At 54.2% G+C, this 18230-nt stretch overlaps 4 protein-coding genes across 4 annotated transcripts in view; 1 reads left to right on the top strand and 3 right to left on the bottom strand.

Annotated features, from left to right (window-relative positions):
* ETH_00026440 (uncharacterized protein) overlaps positions 1-542 on the bottom strand; it is a gene marked incomplete at both ends in the record, with an annotated part of 1531 nt that extends 989 nt beyond the window's left edge. The window contains one exon of the mRNA XM_013373709.1: positions 279-542. Within this exon, the coding sequence (XP_013229163.1) occupies positions 279-542 (264 nt within the window). The remainder of the gene's footprint in view (positions 1-278) is intronic.
* Positions 543-620: 78 nt separating this feature from the next.
* On the bottom strand, positions 621-3599 carry ETH_00026445 (uncharacterized protein; the record flags this gene model as incomplete). Its single annotated transcript, XM_013373710.1, has 4 exons — positions 621-1373; positions 1678-1820; positions 2033-2879; positions 3015-3599. The coding sequence occupies 4 exons, from the start codon at positions 3597-3599 to the stop codon at positions 621-623; spliced, it is 2328 nt and encodes a 775-aa protein (XP_013229164.1).
* Positions 3600-5267: 1668 nt separating this feature from the next.
* Positions 5268-7163, bottom strand: ETH_00026450 (uncharacterized protein; the record flags this gene model as incomplete). The annotated part of the gene is made up of 4 exons (XM_013373711.1): positions 5268-5337; positions 5633-6212; positions 6428-6912; positions 7093-7163. The coding sequence occupies 4 exons, from the start codon at positions 7161-7163 to the stop codon at positions 5268-5270; spliced, it is 1206 nt and encodes a 401-aa protein (XP_013229165.1).
* A 3107-nt stretch (positions 7164-10270) lies between these two features.
* On the top strand, positions 10271-16238 carry ETH_00026455 (Cleft lip and palate transmembrane protein 1, putative; the record flags this gene model as incomplete). Its single annotated transcript, XM_013373712.1, has 12 exons — positions 10271-10450; positions 10721-11148; positions 11928-12031; positions 12149-12270; positions 12463-12555; positions 12997-13153; positions 13790-14040; positions 14424-14555; positions 14805-14962; positions 15133-15213; positions 15615-15809; positions 16121-16238. The coding sequence occupies 12 exons, from the start codon at positions 10271-10273 to the stop codon at positions 16236-16238; spliced, it is 2019 nt and encodes a 672-aa protein (XP_013229166.1).
* Positions 16239-18230: the final 1992 nt, after the last annotated feature.

Below are 18230 nucleotides of genomic sequence, written 5' to 3' on the forward strand. Positions count from 1 at the left end.
CAGCAGCCAGTCTTTCCAGAAAGACCCTTACAAAGATCCACAGCGGCAGCCTCAGCGCCTGCAGAAGAACTAACGGGGGGCCCACGGAGAGGAGTTCACTGAAAACTGTCGGCAGAGCCTCGCAGTAGGCCTGCCTAAAAGGGCTTCCCAAAGGCTAACTTGGGGGGCCCTAGAGGGCCCTATTGGTACACCGAACTAAGCGCTCCCCACAGCGGCGCCCTTGAGTTCTGGAAAAGCTCGTAACTCTTCAAGTGGCTTCGGACAGAGACAAGGCTCACTCTTTCCCCCAAGATCTTCCTCTGCCCGTCTCGCTGTAAGATAAGGAGCACCTTGTTGACGGGCGGTAATGCGCAGGCCACCCTTGTCGCTGGACACCGACAGTCCCCCGTGGCGTTATTCCTCGGGGGCCCCCCAGGGGGCCCCCGAGCCCCCGGCCAGCCCCCAGGCTGGCCTCCCGAAACTCCAGCCCTGCCAGGGCTGTTTGGCTGAAGAGCAGTAGGCGGCAGAAGCCTCAGAATAAACTGAGAGCACTTGGCGGGCATATTTTGCTCGTGGCCTTAAGAAACGCCCCCCGGCAAAGGCCCGCTGCCGGGCGGCGCCAGACTCAGAGAAGACAGCCGCTAGCCAGTCTGCTTTGTGCAGGCCTCTCCAGCTTTGCCCCCCAGAGGAGGGGTGAAGAGGGGCTGCAGCGGGTCGGGGCCGCTGGGGGCCTCAGCGGCAGCGGGGAAGGGGCAGGGGGTGCTGCGCGTCCGGGTGAGTCTGCAGGGCGCGGGGGCCCTCCCCGGGGCTGAGACCACGGAGTGGGGGGGGCTGGGCGGAGAAGAAAGGCCTGTGGGGTGGGCTGCTGCTGCTGCTGCTGCTGTGCCTTCGTCGCCACAGGCATCCGGGAACATGCCCTCCGCCCAGTACTGGCTCAGGCGCTGCAGCTCGATGAAGGCGCACTGCTGCGCTGCAGTCTGGGGACTGCCGTTGTCCCCCTCCGCCACCTCCAGCAGCTCGCCAGCATAGAGCAGCGAGGGGTCTCCCACGGCCTCCGCGAGCCGTTCCCGCGGGTCTGCAGCAGAAGAGAAGAGACCCTCGGAGGCCCTCGAAGCCACGCGCTGCAGATTCAAAGTGATCTCCGCCTCCAGCTGCGCCGACACCAGCTTGTGTCTCTGGCCCCGCGTGGACAACGTGGGCAAAGAGGAAACAGCCCGAGCTGCATACTTGCGGCCTGTGGGCCCCAGGGGGCCCCCCCCCGCCTGCTCCGCAGTGCGGCGGCTGTGGGCAGCAGCCAGGCACTGCAGCAGCTCCCCCTGCGTCACCGGCAGGGGCCCCGTCAGGCCCTCCTGCAGGTCCATGCGCTGCGGGATGTGCAGCTCGCGGAGACACTCCTGGAGACAACACCCACAGCAGCCATCCACAGCAGCTGACAGCCATGCAGAGGTAGAGGCGGGAGACAGGGGCTCAGAAGCAGCAGCAGAACAGGTGGAGACCGAAGCAAACGGAGACAAGAAGCAGCTAACACTGCCTCCAATGCATGCAAAGAAACTGACACAAAAGGAAACAACGAAAGGCGGCAAGCCGCCACGGCGAAACTGCAGCAGCAGCACGAGGGGGGAGCTTTAAAAACAGAGACAGAAGCAGCAGCAGAAGTGGCAGCAGCAGCTATGGGGACTTAGCGAAAAGAGCACTCACAAGAAGAGAAGCTGCAGAGACTGGATATCTGCCCTCGGGGTCCGCCTCTAGTGAAGACAAAACGGCCAAGTAGGGCATCAGCTCTGTCGGCCTCTGCGCCCTCAAGACTGCCTCCAGATGGTACTGGTAGGCCCGGTCTCGCGCTGCAGCAGCAGCAGCGCAGCGCCGCATGCACCACTGCTCAGGCAGCAGCAGCCACGCGAGACCACCACCTCAAGAAGCCCTTTCAGCAAACACCAATGCCATCAAAATGCAGAACTAAAGGACGGGGAGAAGCCCTAAACTACACAGGCAGCAGCAGCAAGGGCCAGCAGCAGCAAGTGCAGCTACAGGTGCCTCAAAGGCGAAAACTTACAGGCCCAGACCGGAGCCAGCCGGCGCAGCGAGCGCAGCTGCATTAAGATGATGCCCTTGCAGTGGAGCAAGTACTCGTGCGGTCTGCCCGTGCTGAAACTGCTACTGCTGCTGCTGCTGCTGGGCCTCCCCAGTGGGCCGCCCTCTCTCGCTGGGTCATCCAAGTATGCCGCCACCCACAAGTCCGCCAACCTGGCGTCCTCTGGCCCCAACTTTGCGAGCGCCTGAGACAAAGAAGACGCGCAAGCTCCTTTGCTGCTGCTGCTACCGCTGCCGCCCCACAGCGGAGCCAGCAGCAGATCCCTGCGCCTCAGAGTCTTGAGGACTCTGTGGTACTCGGAGAAGATGCGGCGGGCGTGTACGCTGTAGCCAGCAGCATCGAGTGCAGCAAGGCAGTCCACCATCAGCTGCTGCGCCTCTGGAGAGAGACACCGCGGCGAAACTCCCAAGTTCAGACAAACGGAGAAGATCTCCACATAAGGAGACAAATCAGCAGCATCGTTTGCCTCTATGACATTCAGAACATGGCTGGAAAAACGAACTGGCGCTGACGCCGGCGCAGCTGGGGCTGCAGCCTCGCCCGGGGCCCCGGGAGCCCCTCCTGAGGCCCCGGAGGCCCCGGGGGCCCCTCCAGAGGCCCCGGCGGCCCCTCCTAAGGCCCCGGGGGCCCCTCCTAAGGCCCCGGGGGCCCCTCCTGAGATCCCGGGGGCCCCTCCTGAGGCCCCCGCGCCCCCAGGGGCAGCTGGAGAGTTCCCTCCGTTTGCCGAGCGCAAGTCTCGGAGGCAAAGGAAGAGAGCGCGCCTGAGGCTGGAGAGAGGCACTGCGTAGTGCTGGCCTTGGCAGCCACTCTGCAGCAGCAGCAACAGCAGCAACAGCAGCAGCAGGGAAGACGCAGAAAGTTACAAAGGGTCGTCAAGGTACACAAAAGGAGCTTCCTGAACTCTACACTTTACAGCCAAACTCAGGGCAGTCCAAACGCCTACATCGAGCTGCAAAGATATAGCAGGGGAGTCCGTGGGGGAAGCAGCACCGCTGCTGCGGCCATTTCTGCTGCGGCCATTTTCTAGGGCAGCAGAATCTCCAGCGGCCGCGCTGAGGTGCTCAGAGCCTGAGACAGAGTCTTCTGGCTGCACGTTTTCTTCGCTTTCTGCTTCAGCAGCTTCCGGCTGGTGATGTTCAAGAGCTTCTGCTGCTGCTGCTGCTGCTGCTGTGGGAGTGGGGGGAGTTGCTGCTGCGGCTGCCGGCGGGGCAGCAGCAGCAGCTGCACCCGCAAGGCGCTCAGGTGCCCCCTGAAGGGACTTCCTTCTGCCAGTTCCTTCGCAGCGAGCCACTCCCCGAGGCCTTTGGGGCCTATGGGCACATGTTTCCCCTGCTGCATGCCTCTGGCGCTTTCTCGAGGGCTCTTTGGCGCAGTGCTCCAGCTGCTCCAGTTGCGGGCCCCCTGTGGGGCTCTTAGCTGGCGCAGAAACTTCTGCCGCCTTGGGGGTGCTGGGGGTCAACACGTGTAGCTTCACAGTGACCTGGAGTGCATACAAAAGGCTCAAGGTGGGGGAAATATCATGGCTCATATAAATAAGTATAGCTGCTTGTTAGTAGGGCGGGGAGCCTCTCTCTAAGGCTAAGTCGCTTCTTAAGCAACGCTCAGTACCCTTTCTGGGGATATAGCTACTGTGGCTGCCCCTGCGGCGCCTCGTGCGGCTGCTGCTAGCTGTGCTGCTGCTGCGGCTGCGCGCCAAAGGGGGCACTGCAGCCGGCGCCTCTCTGAAAAGGGAAGCCTGAGGCAGCCTGGAGGAACTCACTGGAGTCTCAATAGTGGACAGAGGCAGCAACTGCTCCATGAGAGACGACCGGCAGCTGGAGCTGGCGACGAAGGCAGGAGGCTGGGAAAGGCTGCGACCCTGTAGCTCCGTACGGAGACCCTCTAGAGCTGAGCCTACCAGAGACAGCCGGGCCTCGAAGCTGCATGGCTTAGTTAAATAAAGAAAGGAAAGGTCGCGGCGGGGTCCTGCCCGCTGGGTATGCCCTAGGAGCTGCGCAGCGCCGGAGGTCCCGTAGGGTGTTGGTGTTGAGTGACGCTAGGTTGGTGGCAAGAGCTGCGTTGGGGGAGTCAAGGGCGCGAGCGTGTGAGCTGAGCTCAAATTTAAAAGCTGCATTAAGAATGAAATTTGGCAAAGAAGGAAGACTTCAACGTCAAGCTGTCCAGCGCGAAGGCACGCTCGAGAGCCCACGAGCCCCAGCTTACTCACCCCGCGCTCTCGCAGAAGCTCATCGACGGCTCCCCTTGTACAGTTTCAGATGTAGAGAGGGGATAAAAAAGCTAATTAAACAAAGAAAGCCTCAAATGTATCTCAAATTTCGGCCTCTCCCCGTAGTAAGAGCAACAACACCAGTGCGGGGAGGCCGATGGCGGGTGAGTGACTGCCGCTGGCAGCCCCGGGTGGATAATCGATAATGCCCTACGATCCTAATACAAATCCCAGATTTGAATATTAGACCCGCAGATTAAACGTTAATGTTCCGTGTATTTTGCTGTTTCTTCCTTGGCCTGGTCCGGCGAGTTTTTATTCATCGCAAGACCATGCCAGTTCCGACTCCCCAGGTCTGACAGCCATGAGGTCGTCCTCACGAGCAGCTTCAAATCTGTATTGGTCTAGCACGTCTCCTTCAATACCAAAAGGGGAGCTTAAATATATCATGAGCTTATTCCAGAGCAATTTGCCTTGTGGCGCCGCGCAGGGGTGGCAGCCAGATGGCGCCTGACCCCAGCTCACGAAGAACGGCCACCCCGTGTGGCACCGGCGCAGCTCAGACTTCCAGCCTCCCCATTGTGTTAAAGTTTGCATTTAAACAAACACCGAATTGACTCTTTCTATAGCATTAGTTTCGCTTCAAATTTCCCGCCAAGCACTAGTTCGAGCAAAAACGCCTAAACTCAATGTTTCACTTCGAACCGTTTCCACTTTTAGCTGCACTGACCTTCTCGACTGCAGACTTCGCACCAGCCCGCCAAAATACAGTGAGCTGCGATGCAACTATTGGTGTTAACTTTGGCGATGCGTCCCAGGCATCTACTTTTGTAGCCAAATACAAATTAGCTCTCGACGCACCGTCTGAGCCTCTTGTCAGCTTCCGGCTGCAGCTGCAAATGAACGCCCTGGTTCGAAACCAGCAACAATTTCCACGCCGCAATTCTGCACGACAAGCTTTCCTCAAAAAGGCAAGCTGCTGGCCCTGTTCTAACGGCCCGAATACCGGGACGGAATGCCAGCTGGCGGGATCCAACTTAAGGCGTCAGCAGGCATGCGCCTGCACAGAGGACAGAATCGAAGATTGCACTATATTACAAAGAAAGAAGCTGGTGCTATATGTATGTCAGTACATATATTATATTGATACAATAAAGCAAATGCGCATTTCCATCAGCTGAGGACTCAATGCGCTGTGGGCGCCACATTGTATGGAGCTGCTGCCTCCATTCGCAGCACCCTGCTGAGAAACGTCTAACGCAATTAGCTCCAGCTCTCTCTATGGTTTGGAACTGTATGCGTTGGTTTTCCGGGCTTTCCTCATGCCCGGGCGCATAGCGAGTACTCTCACCCACCTGTAGTCGCGGGGGTCAAGGCTCCAGCAGATGGAGCCGTCCTCAGCTTCATACTCAAAAGGCTGCAGGTCCGACAGGGCTAATTCTGAGCCTGACTGGCATTGTGCTACAGCCTGCTGCTGCTGCTGCTGCTGCTGCTGCAGCGGCGGCTGCCGAGGCGCGTGTCGCTGTGGGTTGTCCGCACTGCCTTGCATCTGCAGAGCACTGAGCGCTTGCTCGAGTTCCTGCAGCTGCTGATTGAGCTGGCTCATCTGCTTGTACTGCTGCTGCAGCACTACTTTTTGTCGCTGCAGCAGCTGCTGGCAGGAAGTCACGACAGCAGCAGACGGCGCCTGGCCCGCGCTCGCGCCCCCCGCTTGCTGCCCACTGCTTCTCTCCCCAAGTGCTGCACCCTCTGCCTCTACTTGCCCTGTCCAGCCATTTTCGCAAAGCTGTGACTGGCTTCTCCGCAGCCGCAGCGCCGGCCGGGGCCCTGGCCCTGTCACTGGGATCCCCCCCCAGTTGGACTTGCCTGGCCGCCGGGGCCCACAGCCCGCGGAGGCTTCCGTGGAGTGCCCGCGGCGGCTGGCTGGCGAATTGCCTGCAGGCCAAACGCACCGCAGCAGCAACCCCTAGCTCTGCCGCTCCTTTGCAGGTACAGCACGTGCTAGGAGGCCTGTTTTCTATGTAAACCCTGCAGGCGTGTGGGGATTTGTAGGAAGCCCCGCTGCAGCTCTTCACCCGACAAATTGATAGAAAAACATCCATTTAGGTTGAAAAATCAAAAGGGCACACACTAAAAGATTCTGATCTCACTCCGGCAGTCTTGCTCTGCACCGGGCTCAGCCGTAGCTCGTTTTGGCCGCGGCTGTCGGCGCCGCCAAGTGGCTGTTGTTGCTGCCGTGGCGCTGAGCTCCTCCCTGTTACTCGGCAGAGCCCGAAACTGCTGCTGCTGCTGCTGCTGCCATTGCCGCAGCTGCTGCTGCTGCTGGGAAAGGCTTTGGCCTCCTGCTGCCTGGGTGCAGTGCCCGGGCACTACGTCACGCCCAGAAGCACATGTGGGGTCCGTAGAGCGCACAAGGGCCTCAGTGAACAGCCCAGGGCTCCCGGGGCCCCACCTCGCTGCTGCAGGGGCCCACGCTGTTCGCTGCAGCTCCCTTCCGCTGTAGCAGCCCTGCTGCGCCTCCCGAGCTGCAGAAGGCACAGAAATGTATTCGCCTGAAAAGTGGACAACGGGGCGCGCAAAGGCCTCTTTGGTCTCCGTCACCCAATCTGCAACGTCCACAGAGTACCCCGGAGGCCTGCAGCAGCGACAGTAAAGAGACAGTAACGCGAAGAAATTAACTAATTGAAATAAATGCGAAGTAGAAATGACAGGGGCCTGTGGGCCTGTTGGCTCATGGGCAGTGTGGCATTGCTGCTTCAGCGGGGGACGACCATTCCAGCTTGCCAAAATGAAGAAGCTCACAGAGGCTACTGACCAGTTCATGATAGCCTTGACGGCGTCTGCAGCAAATAACTGCCGCTCCTCATCGGCACCTAGCACTGCCATGGCGCAGCTGCTGCCGGGAAACTAGGCCGAGACCTGGTTGCTGCGCTTTATCCACCGCCCTGTGAGGCCCCACGCCTGCTACGATGGCGTACGTGGATACAGCTTCTTACAGCACAACAAAGCAGACTGACAGCTGCCCATGCCGCTGCTGCTTGTGTGCCAATCCGCAGTAGTGAGGGCCTAGGAGCTGAAGATACTCATGAGACCAGTATTAGTGAAGAGAAAACTGGGCATTTCACGTCTCTGGCCTCCGCATCGCTCCGCCGGTGGCCAGCTCATGCTCTACAGACGCCGGCTACTGAGGGCCATCCGCCAGTGCTGTTTGGTGGTTCCGCCCACGATTACAAAGCCTTCAAAAGTTCACTTTCAGCGTACAGCAAAGTAAATTACATTTAAATTGTCTTCTGTCACTGAAGCTGCTCCTAATGGGCCGTTTCCTCTGATGGACCAGTGGCACATGCGTCGGCCGCATGCACAGGAGCAATCACGTCCGTCTGGGGAGGAAAGTAATGTTTCCGTGATCCCAAAATAAATTATTGACTCAAAATAACGTACTTAATTGAAACGAAGTAGTAAACGCTCTGCATGCAGAGGCGGCAACGAAAAAACTGAAGTGCGGGCAGTGACCGGCTGCGCAGCCACTGCAGGCAGCAGCGTGGCGACAGAACGACTACTTGCCTCTATATTTTTCCCTAGTTTAAATTGTAGACTTTTAACTTTTGGATTAAAACGAAATCTGGATCTGCTTCGAACAATTGAGCCTTTCTTTGGCCTCTGTGCTCTATGTCCTCGTGCGCCTGCAGAGTACTAGGCGCTTCCAAAAGTGGCTAGACCCACCTGGTCACAGTAATAAGCAAATAATGGGCAGACAACGAACTGATCTACCTACCCACCACAGTTCGGCTTCTGCCTTGGCCTGAGTCTCGTATCTCCTCAAATTTGTGCTGTGCTGTCTCTCAAAAAGCGGCGGGTGGCGAACTGCTGCTGGCTTGCTTGCAGCAGCACGCTTTTACAACTAGAGGATGTCGCATCACGCGCTTGCTTCAATAGCACATCTATGCCAAACATGACCATGATCGGCTCTGTGCCCAGCGACAGCTAGCTAGCTAGCGTCCAGCTGTATTTAGCAATAGCTACCCGCCGCCAAGGGCCACTTTGCTGTGCGCGCAGTTAGCTACAGCCACCTGCGCCTGGTAGCCACCCTGACTGCAGCAGCAATCAGCCTTCCTGCTGCTGCTGCCTGTTTGCCAGGCTTATGGACCACCAGCAGGAATGGCAGCACATGCGGCTTCCGTCCCTTAGGCTTTAGTGCGGTTCTGTAAAGCTCAGCAACTTGTGAAAAAGGAAATAGTTGTCAATTTTGTTCAGTAAAGCACCTTCTTTTGCAATGGCATCCTGATTCCCCTGGTGGTCCGTACGGAATGGGGAGGCAAGCGGGGGCTTGCAGTGAATAAAACACCTGTTCCCTCAGATGAAATCTCAGCGGAAAAAACGCAGTGCGTGGATGTACGGACCTACCTCAATAATCCTAACAGCGATCATACACAGAAAGTGACAGTCTACTTACCAAGCGGCCATTTGCACTTAGGCTCACGAAAGGTTTCAGTTGCCAGCCTAGTGCTTGGGCAATAGATACTGTTGTTTCTTCTTTACCACTGAGTCTGTTGATCGTTGCCTCCCGAAGCCTCTGCAGCCAGCCAAGTAGCTTTCAACTCGCTAAGACTTAGCTGAATCCGGCACTCCTCTGCTTCCTGGTTTGCTTTTTTTTGGGGGCTCATTCTGCCTTGGATTTCTAATAGAATTCGAGTGATTTTGTTGTACCGGGGTTAGGAATCTAAGGTGACTCGATAAGGCAGAGAAACTTGTTCCCTCCAATAAGTCTGTTGTTGTTGGATATCTGTTGTTGGCCTCTCGCTGCCCCTTACTTCCCTCCTTCCTGTTCACTCGTTTTACTCGATAATCACCACTTTTACCAAGTCAATAACTCGTTTGTGTTCGTGGGTGCTGAAAGCCGGTGCCAAAAGGAGAGGCCCGAAAATGCAGCAGGGCGATAAAGATTGCAGTATTTAACAAATGTCACTGTAGGCGTTGCTGCAGCCGTCCTTGTATCTGTTCGGTGGAGCTTCTTCAGAAGCACTTTGTGAAGGGGCTGTGCAGTCTAGGGTTTGTGGGGTACAGATACCGCAGCAGAGAGGAGCCGCCACCATTTCGCAAGTAGAGCCCGCGATTGAATTTCTTCTATTGTGCATTGGTGTGCACTTTTGCAATTGTATTTGTTTTCTCTGCATTCAAAGTTGAGCAGCTGGTTGATTAGGGCCGAAGCACACAAGAACGCAGAAGGCAAATCTGGGGGCCGATGTGAGGCCTCAAACTACTGCACCGTAGAGGCATTCTTCAGAGAAGGAGCCTCAGCTGAACATTAAATCCGAAATTGTTAACTCTAAACTGCTAGGTGTAAACCGCAATAGCGTCGGACGTTTGGGGCTTGTCGGCAGCGGAGGGCCTTATGAGACCGTGTAGGGGCTTGAGACTGCTGGGTGTCTTTGGCTGTTTGGAAGAGCCGCTGCTGTTTCCAGGAGTAGAATGAAAGATAATGAATGACCGTTGCTGAAACAAATGCACATCTCAATTAGGAGGCCAAGGATTTAGAAAAGCGTTGCTGTTGTGTTGCTGTGCTCCAGTGAGGCTCTTTGCCTGCGTGTTTCCCACTACGCGGCATATTTGTCTTACCAGGTGCACCGCTAGCTGGCTTTATTTGCTGCTATTAGCATAGATATATATTTTTCTTTCACTGTGTAAGCTTGTCTATTTCCATATTCTGCTTCTTCTGTCTCGGGTTTGCCGATTCGGCGTGGTTGAGGAACCCCCCATTCCAACTGGTTGTCCGCCTCTGGCTTCCACATCTGCTTCTCATGGGCTGTTTTTCAAACTCCCTTGCTCTCCCACAGCCCTGCTGCTCCTGCTAGCGGCTTCGGCCTCTGTTATTGCTGCAGCGTTCCCCCCCTTCCTCGCACTGCTTCCTCCCTTCGTCTCGTTACCTCTGCCCGTTTCCACAACGGCTGCTGGTTTTTGTGAGCGTCTGCCGCAGTCCCTCGACACCGACAGAAATGGGCTGGAGAGGCAACGCAGCGCTCGCGGCCTTCGCGGCCTATTGCGTCTACACCGCCTGGGACTTGTACAGAGCCACTTCGGCGCCTGTGGCGGAGGGCAGGGTCTCGCGATCTCTGGAGGGTCTGGCGAAGTCTGATCTGCAGCAGATCCCCGATGTTCTCGTCAACAAAATAGACGTGAGTACAAATTAGCTGGAACGGCAGCAGATACAGGAAGACTGGGAGCCTGAAGCTGAAGTCCACCTTGGCGGGTGCTGAGAACTCAGTTTGAAGTTCGTTGCAGAAAGGCAGAGCTGTTGCCAGAGCCACTGCCTATGCGTACCGTCCATCGTCTATTTGTTGTGGGTGGGATTGGCCCCGGGTTTCGTTGGCCAGTTTCTTGCGCCTGCTGCAACAGCATCAAGCTGCTGCTGCTGCGTGTGGCTCTGTGTGTGCGGTTTGGCCCAGGCGGGCTCGCTGCTTACCTACGACATTGTACTTTCGCCGTACCCAGCGCTGCCGCCGCTGGAGCGGCTGCGGCAGCACCTCGTGTGGTCGCTGCAGGAGAAGAAGACGCTGCCGGAGGAGTTCAGCTTGGCGGGCTCTGCGCGACTGAAGCCGTACGCGTTTGAAGAAGACGAAGACGAGACTGCAGCTGATGAGGCTGAGGCTGGGGCTCAGGCCGCGGCTGGGGCTGCGGCCGAGGCTGGGACGCAGCAGCGGGCCAGTGGGGCGGCAGCCCCTTGGGAGGCAGAGCCCAAACAAGAGGCTCTGGGGGAAACATTTTGGAAATATTTCAAGAGGGCAGGCCGTTTGTGGAAGGCCTGGAGGAATTACCTCGACGTCTCCGCCGGAAACGTCGCTACGCTCACCGCCACGGTTCCTCCCAATTACAGGTCACCTGCTCATTTGCAGCCACTGGCTCCTTAGGGCGATTCTTTATTCTTTCCAGGCTCGTGTCTTTTTGCCACTTATATCCTCCCTGAGCCCCCTTGTCTCCATTTATCGGCCTGCAGCCCCATTTTCCTGTACTTTTTCGCTGCCGCCGTACTGCGCCTCTTACCTCTTGTCTTTTATTTCATCCCTTCACAGTTTTCCTGTTTCAGCCTTGCATGGCATTGTCACGACCGCCTTCATCTGTTCGTTGTGCGCTATTTCGCTTGCCGTCTATTTACCTTTCCTGTTCTCTTTTGACTGTCCCTGTTCTGCTTCCGCTTTCCTCTAGCCTCCGGCCCTCTGGTCTTCTTGCTCTTTGCTGACTCTGTTGTATCTTGCATGCACAAGCCTCCGCCTTGTCCTCAGATGCGTATTGCCTTTCCGATCCATTACGGCCCGTTTTTTTGGTCGACATGTGTTTGTTACCCAGTTTGTTCTTGCCCAATTAGTCTTCCTGTCTCATGGCTCCTGCCCTAGTGCATGCATCTGTTTTTATCGTTTCTGCCCATTTGTGGTTTTTCCCTCTCCGCCTCTCACTGCTTTTTCTTCCCTGGCCCCTGGTGGTCTTCTTCTATGCAGAGTTTGCCTTTCTTTGGCCCTCTTTCTTGTTCCTGCCCTACTGCTGTTTCGCTTCCTGTCACGTTACACTTCTGCTTTCCTGCTGTGGCCTGTTTAGATGTGCCTTTCTGTCTAGCAAACCCTAATGCGTAAACCCTAAAGCATAAGTATTTTGCTTCAGACACGGAAACCGGACCCTCTACCTTCACGTGTATGTTTCGGATGAAGAAGGCAATGAGTTGCCCATACATCAAGTCCGCCGCCTCACAACGCACATGGTGCCCGGTGAGGCTAGTCTACGTTTTAAACCTGAGAAACGCAACCCTAAATCACAGGGCTTCCACGGCTCGGGGGAGCGCTTCGTAGCATTTTGCTTCCACTGACTTTCTGTTCTCTTTACAGAAAAGCACAAAGTAATTAAGAGGTACCTACTCAAAGACCCCACAGGTCGCGCTCTAGAGGAGAAGCTTCAGGGGCTGCAGGTTCCGGGCCCAGCACTTCAGTGCATTCCCGAATTCGTGATGGTGAGGCGGTGTACATACACTTCAGACATGTGTCTACTAGTTCTATTTCTCTTTCTAAGTGCCGTTAGGACTAAGAACACAGAGGGCCAGGGCGACAGGGTAGGAAGGCTCCCTTGTATATTTGCCAGCAGGAGTCGCAGCGTACTTCTAAAAAACTGCTGCTGCTGTTGCCGCTACCCACGTCCTGCGCAGATTGGGCCTGTGGTGGAGAATCGGCCGCTTCACCTGCCGACCCTGCAGAAGAAGCTGGGCGCCAACTGGCCCTTTGTTGATCTCGATGCAAAGGTAGGGTGCGGATGCGCGTGGGACCATGCCTTGTTTGCGGCTTTGGGGTGCATGTATGCTTGCACAGTTGCATGCGTTTCTAGATTGCTGTTGCTTCACCGGCAGAGTTATGTTTCGATCTGCTCTTTTGTTTGGTTTCTAGGCTGTTATTGTGTCCTATTTGTGCCATTTTCGTTCCATATTTGTCACAGGTTTATCCTTTTTTTCGTGTGCAAGTCGGTGCTTCCGTTCCCCATCTTCGAAATTCTGTTTGGTTCTGCTTTTTTGTTTGGTTTCTAGACCTCCCGTGTCCCCTAATTTTGCCATGTTTGCTTCATGTTCATCTCATGCTTATTTTATTTCGCGTGTAGAAGTCGGTTTTTTCGTTCTTTCTACCTCAGATTCTTTCTTTCTCGCTGCTGTGTGTTTGCTGCTTTACCTTCCTATTCATCGTGCTATCAGACCTACATTTTGCCTCCCTACGTGAGTGCCGACATTTCGCCCCAAGACGAGCACCGTCCCCTAGAATCGTCTCCATTGGATTCGTTGCAGCCAGATGCAGAAGAAGAGACTGACCCCCAAAAGCCTCTCCAAGTCAACATCATGTACCAGCCAGTGGGTGAGCCCAGCAGCATGGACATAAATGCATGCACTTTTGAGTGGATGTCCTGCAGTTGGCCACATACACGCGCATATCTATATATATGTATATATATTTATGAGAAACCCCTTTGCACGTGTGTACTGCGTGTATATGGAGACATATAGATGATGAATACTTTGTCGCGACTTGTGTAAAAGTACGCAGAAGAACTGCCTAATTGTAACACAACCATCCGCGTATGTATACATGTAAGCGGATGCAGAATTATGAGAACTTGTGATACACGCTCCTTTCTGCATGCTCCTTTTTTTCTCTGTTTGCCACAAATTCAAACCGATGGAGAACAGTGGGCGTAATGGCTATCTTGTGCAGAGTCACCCAGCTAGCTCGTGTATATGGGACATGAGTATATCTCCTGCGTATTTAACAGTATCGGGCCAGTCTTGTTCAAGTGCGTCAATGCATTCATGGGTGTGTGTATACGTGTTCATGTGCATACTGCAAATGCCCGTTTCCGCGTGCATATGCAAATGCGCGTATGTGCGCTGTTTGTGTGTCCCTGCTCTGTTTGTTTCCGACTTCACTTTCATATGCATATGCGTATGCACACGTCTGTGTCTGCAACTGTGTCCTGTGGAACTGCTGCTGCAGGCTTCGCCTACTGGTTCTTGCAGCAGATGCTGGCTAGCAGCTTCGCGCTGCTGGAGGACAAGTTGGGCCTGGATGCCTACGACATGAACTCGCTCAAGATGACAGCTGCAGCAGCAGCAAAAAAAAATTCATTTGCCATTCTCGTTTTCATTTTCTTCTTCTCCCTCGCCCACTGCTTCCTGGAGCTCATGGCCCTGCAGGCGGATTTCTCCTTCTGGAGAAAGCAAAGAGACCCCAGTGGATACTTTTCGGTTAGTACCTATGCATGCACAAGTTGCAAGTCGTGTAATATGTGCACAGAAGTCCACTCATGTATTGAGAAGCGGCAGGTAGCCATGGAGGCATTTGGACACACACAAATGCAGTGCACTGTTCATAAATGTATTCGCTGTTCTGAATGCAGCTTCCTATTAAGTACAGAATGCATAATCTTGAAACGCAAATCTGCGTGGTACTTCGCGTGTATATGATATTCATGCAGACATAAATATACCAGTTCTCACGAATCCCTGCGAAAGAGAATTCAGGAAGCTCTGTGACTCTACGTGATACAGACTGAAATATCAACACATTGAAGCAGCTATTTGTCCTTAATTGTAGTTGGGCGCCTGCGCTTCCTGCGGTCTGATTTTAGCTACGAACTTTGGCGTACGAGGTGCTGACAGAAGTGGTGGTGGCTCTTTACCTTCACGAGAACGAATCTCGCCTTCCCCTCTTTTTCGTTTGTCTCCATATCCTCCTCAACCTTTGGAAAATGCTCAAATTCGTGAGTTTGTGGGGCCCGCATTCGTTCTACTTGGTTCAATGAGGCTCTACGATACGCAGAAGACCAGTTGCCGCTACTGCTCGAGCTGCGACAGCTGCAGCATGCTACAGCTGCTGTTGTGGCACAGGTTGCAGTATTGAGCTGGCACATATTGTTTTGCTTTTTTGGATAGGTGCGACCGGAATTACTGGGGTCTTTAGTTTTTCATTTTTCTCCCCAGTTTGCTTGTGTCCGTGTTGTTCCCTGCAGGTTCGGGTGTCTGTGCAGCTGCAGTATCCGTTCGTAGTTATTAGGAAGAAGGGGGCGGCTGATGCCACCAAAGACACACAAGCAGGAGGGCCCCAAACTCCAATTCTTGATGACAAGACACGGCAGGGCGCTGAGGCTTTCGAAGCCAAATGCATGCGGTAGGCGCACTACCCTGGTCTCGCTGTCTGGGGCTGCATGTGCAGAGAATCAAACAGGGCTGCCTCTGTCCCAGTCTGTCTCATATTCCAGCTCGTAAGCTGTGAACGACAGCTTTTCAGCGACAGCTTTTCAGCGATGAAGCCGGCGATATTCTGTATTGGCTGCGCAGGAATTTGTTTTACTTCTTTGTGGTTCCTCTCATCCTTGGAGTGGGTGGCTACCAGTTGGTGTACGTTCCTCAAAAGGGCTGGTGAGTATCTACCGGCATTAGTGTGGCTGCCTGTCCTTACGGGTATCTCTGCCTTTGGTTTGTCGCGTTGCCTGCACATCTTCCCATGTATGCGGATGGCCATTGAGCCTTGTTTGTTCTCTAGTTTTCTCTTTTATCTGTCACTCTACCGGCATTAGTTTGGCCGCCTGTCCTTACGGGTATCTCTGCCTTTCGTCTGTCGCGTTGCCTGTACATCTTCCCATGTATGTGGATGTGTGCTTCTCTAGCGCGTGCTCAAGATCTTGTTTGTGTACATTTCCATTTGCATAATGCTTTGTGGAAAATTGTACATTGCACAGTGTATACAACTAAACCGCAGCTAATGCACCAGCATGTGTTTGTGTTTGCCTGTGTATGTGTGTCGCGCGGTGCTGGCTCAGGTGGTCATGGTTCATAACAAGCGCAGCAGTTTGCTGCTACGGTCTGGGCTTTGTGGCAATGACCCCTCAGTTGTTTCGCAACTATTATTTAAAATCCGTTGAGTACATGCCTTGGCGCGTCCTCTGCTGCCAGTTTGTGAACACCTTTGTAGATGATGTCGCAGCTTATGTTATTCGCATGCCGAAGATGCACAGGTGAGAAAATAGCTCTTTACATTTGGAAACGCACGGAACGCTCGAACTATTGCGAACTGCTTAAACTGAAGCACATACAGAGTTGACGCACGCACATGTAGATAGAGGCATGTGTATAGACGCTTGCACGATCATGTGCATATCCAGCTGCTTGTCCGTGCCGGAAAGAAAATGTGTGTATGCACTATACAGAAAGACTTACTAATATCACACGCATACGCATATATATATATATATATTTTTACATGGATGTTTAGATGCACGCAAGTGCATAGGCGCCTGAGCACGCGTGTGTATGTGTCTGTTCTTAGGATGAGCGTCTTCCGTGACGACGTGGTATTCATAATCATGTTGTATCAGCGCTGGCTCTACAGGAAGAAGCGCACTCCTGAGAATGCGGAAGGCCAGGAGATGAAAAAAGTCAATTGAAATTGGAGAATTGGAGAAAATACGCCAGTGGCAAGGAGGGCACTGCACAGAAATGCACGAGAAATGCCAGAGTGGCCCTCTGATCGTTCTGCTCGCGCAGATAGATTGTGAAACTTGAATTAGAGACAGCTGTCAGGCAGTGGCTTCTGCGTACGACGTATGACGTGTAGAGTATGTAAAGGCCCAGAAAGGCCCCTTTGGGCCCCACCAGTGGTGGGGCTTGGAGGGCTAGACAAGACAGCTCTTCTTTTTGTGGCTTCCATACCAAGATAGCCAGAGTTGGCCGGGGGAGCCGTATGCATAGCGTAAGGACCTCATGTCAAGTGAATTGAAGGGCCACTTACGTTATAGTCTCCAGCTGTCTCATGCCGTGCTGCTTTTGCTCGCGCCCATCCTGTTGTCTTTTTCAATCACGGTTATAAGAATGCCCAAAGTACTCCGAGGAACCCATTTAGGCTTTAGGGGAAGCCAAGAAGTGGGAGTTGGAGCTGAATTTTGCTGCAGTGACCATAACATTGCTGCTGCTTGCTCGACCTCTTTGAATATAACGTGTTATAGGGAAGAGAAAGAAGCAGAAGCAAGCAACCGGAATTGTCTCCATACATAGAACCTAGTTACTCCTCGTCTGCTGGCAGGTGCAGAGCTGCTTCAGCCTGCTTGTGTATCCAAAGGCAGTTCTTAACCACTCGCACTTCATCTCGCTCATCCTGCATTAGCTTGTAAGAAGAATCCCTCACGCACTGCCAACACGGACTTTCCAGCATTTTGAATTTAAGAGTGCAGCAGCAGGTTCAGGGAACCAAAGCAGCAGGAGCAGGGGCAGAAACGCAACTGGATTTTGCACTAAGGAGTTTGCACTAATGGGGACTCATAGGGCGGTTAGGTGGAAGCGAGACCAACCCCAAAGGAAACAGCAATTCGAACCGCGGGGCTTCTGGGGATGTTTTGCTTACCCCGTCGTTCTAGTGTATTAATTTTTGTCGCAGCTTTAAGCTGCAGCAAGCGACCGTCACATTTGGCTTGACGGCCGGGATGGCCCCTACAGCTGATAGAGGAAGAGGCTAGTCAGGCAATTCGGTGCAAGACTGAGGAGCGAGGGCGTCTTGGGAGCTCTGGCCTGTGTTTGAGTGGCTTCGGGATCGAGAATCCCCTGGTGAAGCCACCAATGTATTTACGCGGTCTTAGTGTCAAGCTCGTCTATTGGTTGGTTGCCACTTGCACCTGAAATTCGTGATGCGGAATTGTCTCATTGGGCTAGGAGCTGAGGACTCATTCTCTACAGATACTGGCTTGTGCCCCTCTTGTCTTGGACGGCTTCGTAGCAGCAGAAACGGCTGCCTTTTCTGCACAGCGTCAAGAACTTAGCCATCTTTAGCAGTATTTAGGGGCCATATGGGGAACAAGACGAACAGCAGTGGTACACTGCAGTGGGGGCAGACGTTTTCATTACTTTTTTTACGCTGTTCAGCCGATACAAGTGCAGCTAGCATGCTGCAGGTATTTTGATTGCAGAGTCTATTTCTATGTATGCCGCATGAAGGGGCGCTCATTGGGCACCTCAAAGAGGGATTTGGGGACACCGCGAAGACAGAGGCGTTCGGGGCCTGGGCCATTTCCTGGCCGTTTGCGACTCGGGATTCCCGCAATCAGGAAATTCAACTATGTTTTTTCAATAGAGCCGACAAGATTGGAGGAACAAATTAGAAAGGCAACTAGAGATTGCGAAGGCTGCCGGTCTCCATCGCTGTCTTCGGCCTCGAGACACACCGGGGCCACCGAGGCCTGAAATGGTCCTTTAAAAGCTGTTCCTAGGGCTGCGCACATTTCAGAGTACACACACAAGAAATATTTCAGGGGTGTGTAGGACATAAACACCGCAGCCGCATCGGCAACCACAAGAGCAGCAACAGCAGCACAGCAGCAACGGGGGCAGAAGAGCGGCCGGTTTGGGGTCGAGGCGCCACAGGCAACCGCAGCTCAACGCTTCGTGCC

The sequence above is a fragment of the Eimeria tenella genome, genomic scaffold, assembly GCF_000499545.2.
Source record: "Eimeria tenella Houghton genomic scaffold, Eth_scaff17, whole genome shotgun sequence".
Taxonomy (NCBI): Eukaryota; Apicomplexa; class Conoidasida; order Eucoccidiorida; family Eimeriidae; genus Eimeria; species Eimeria tenella.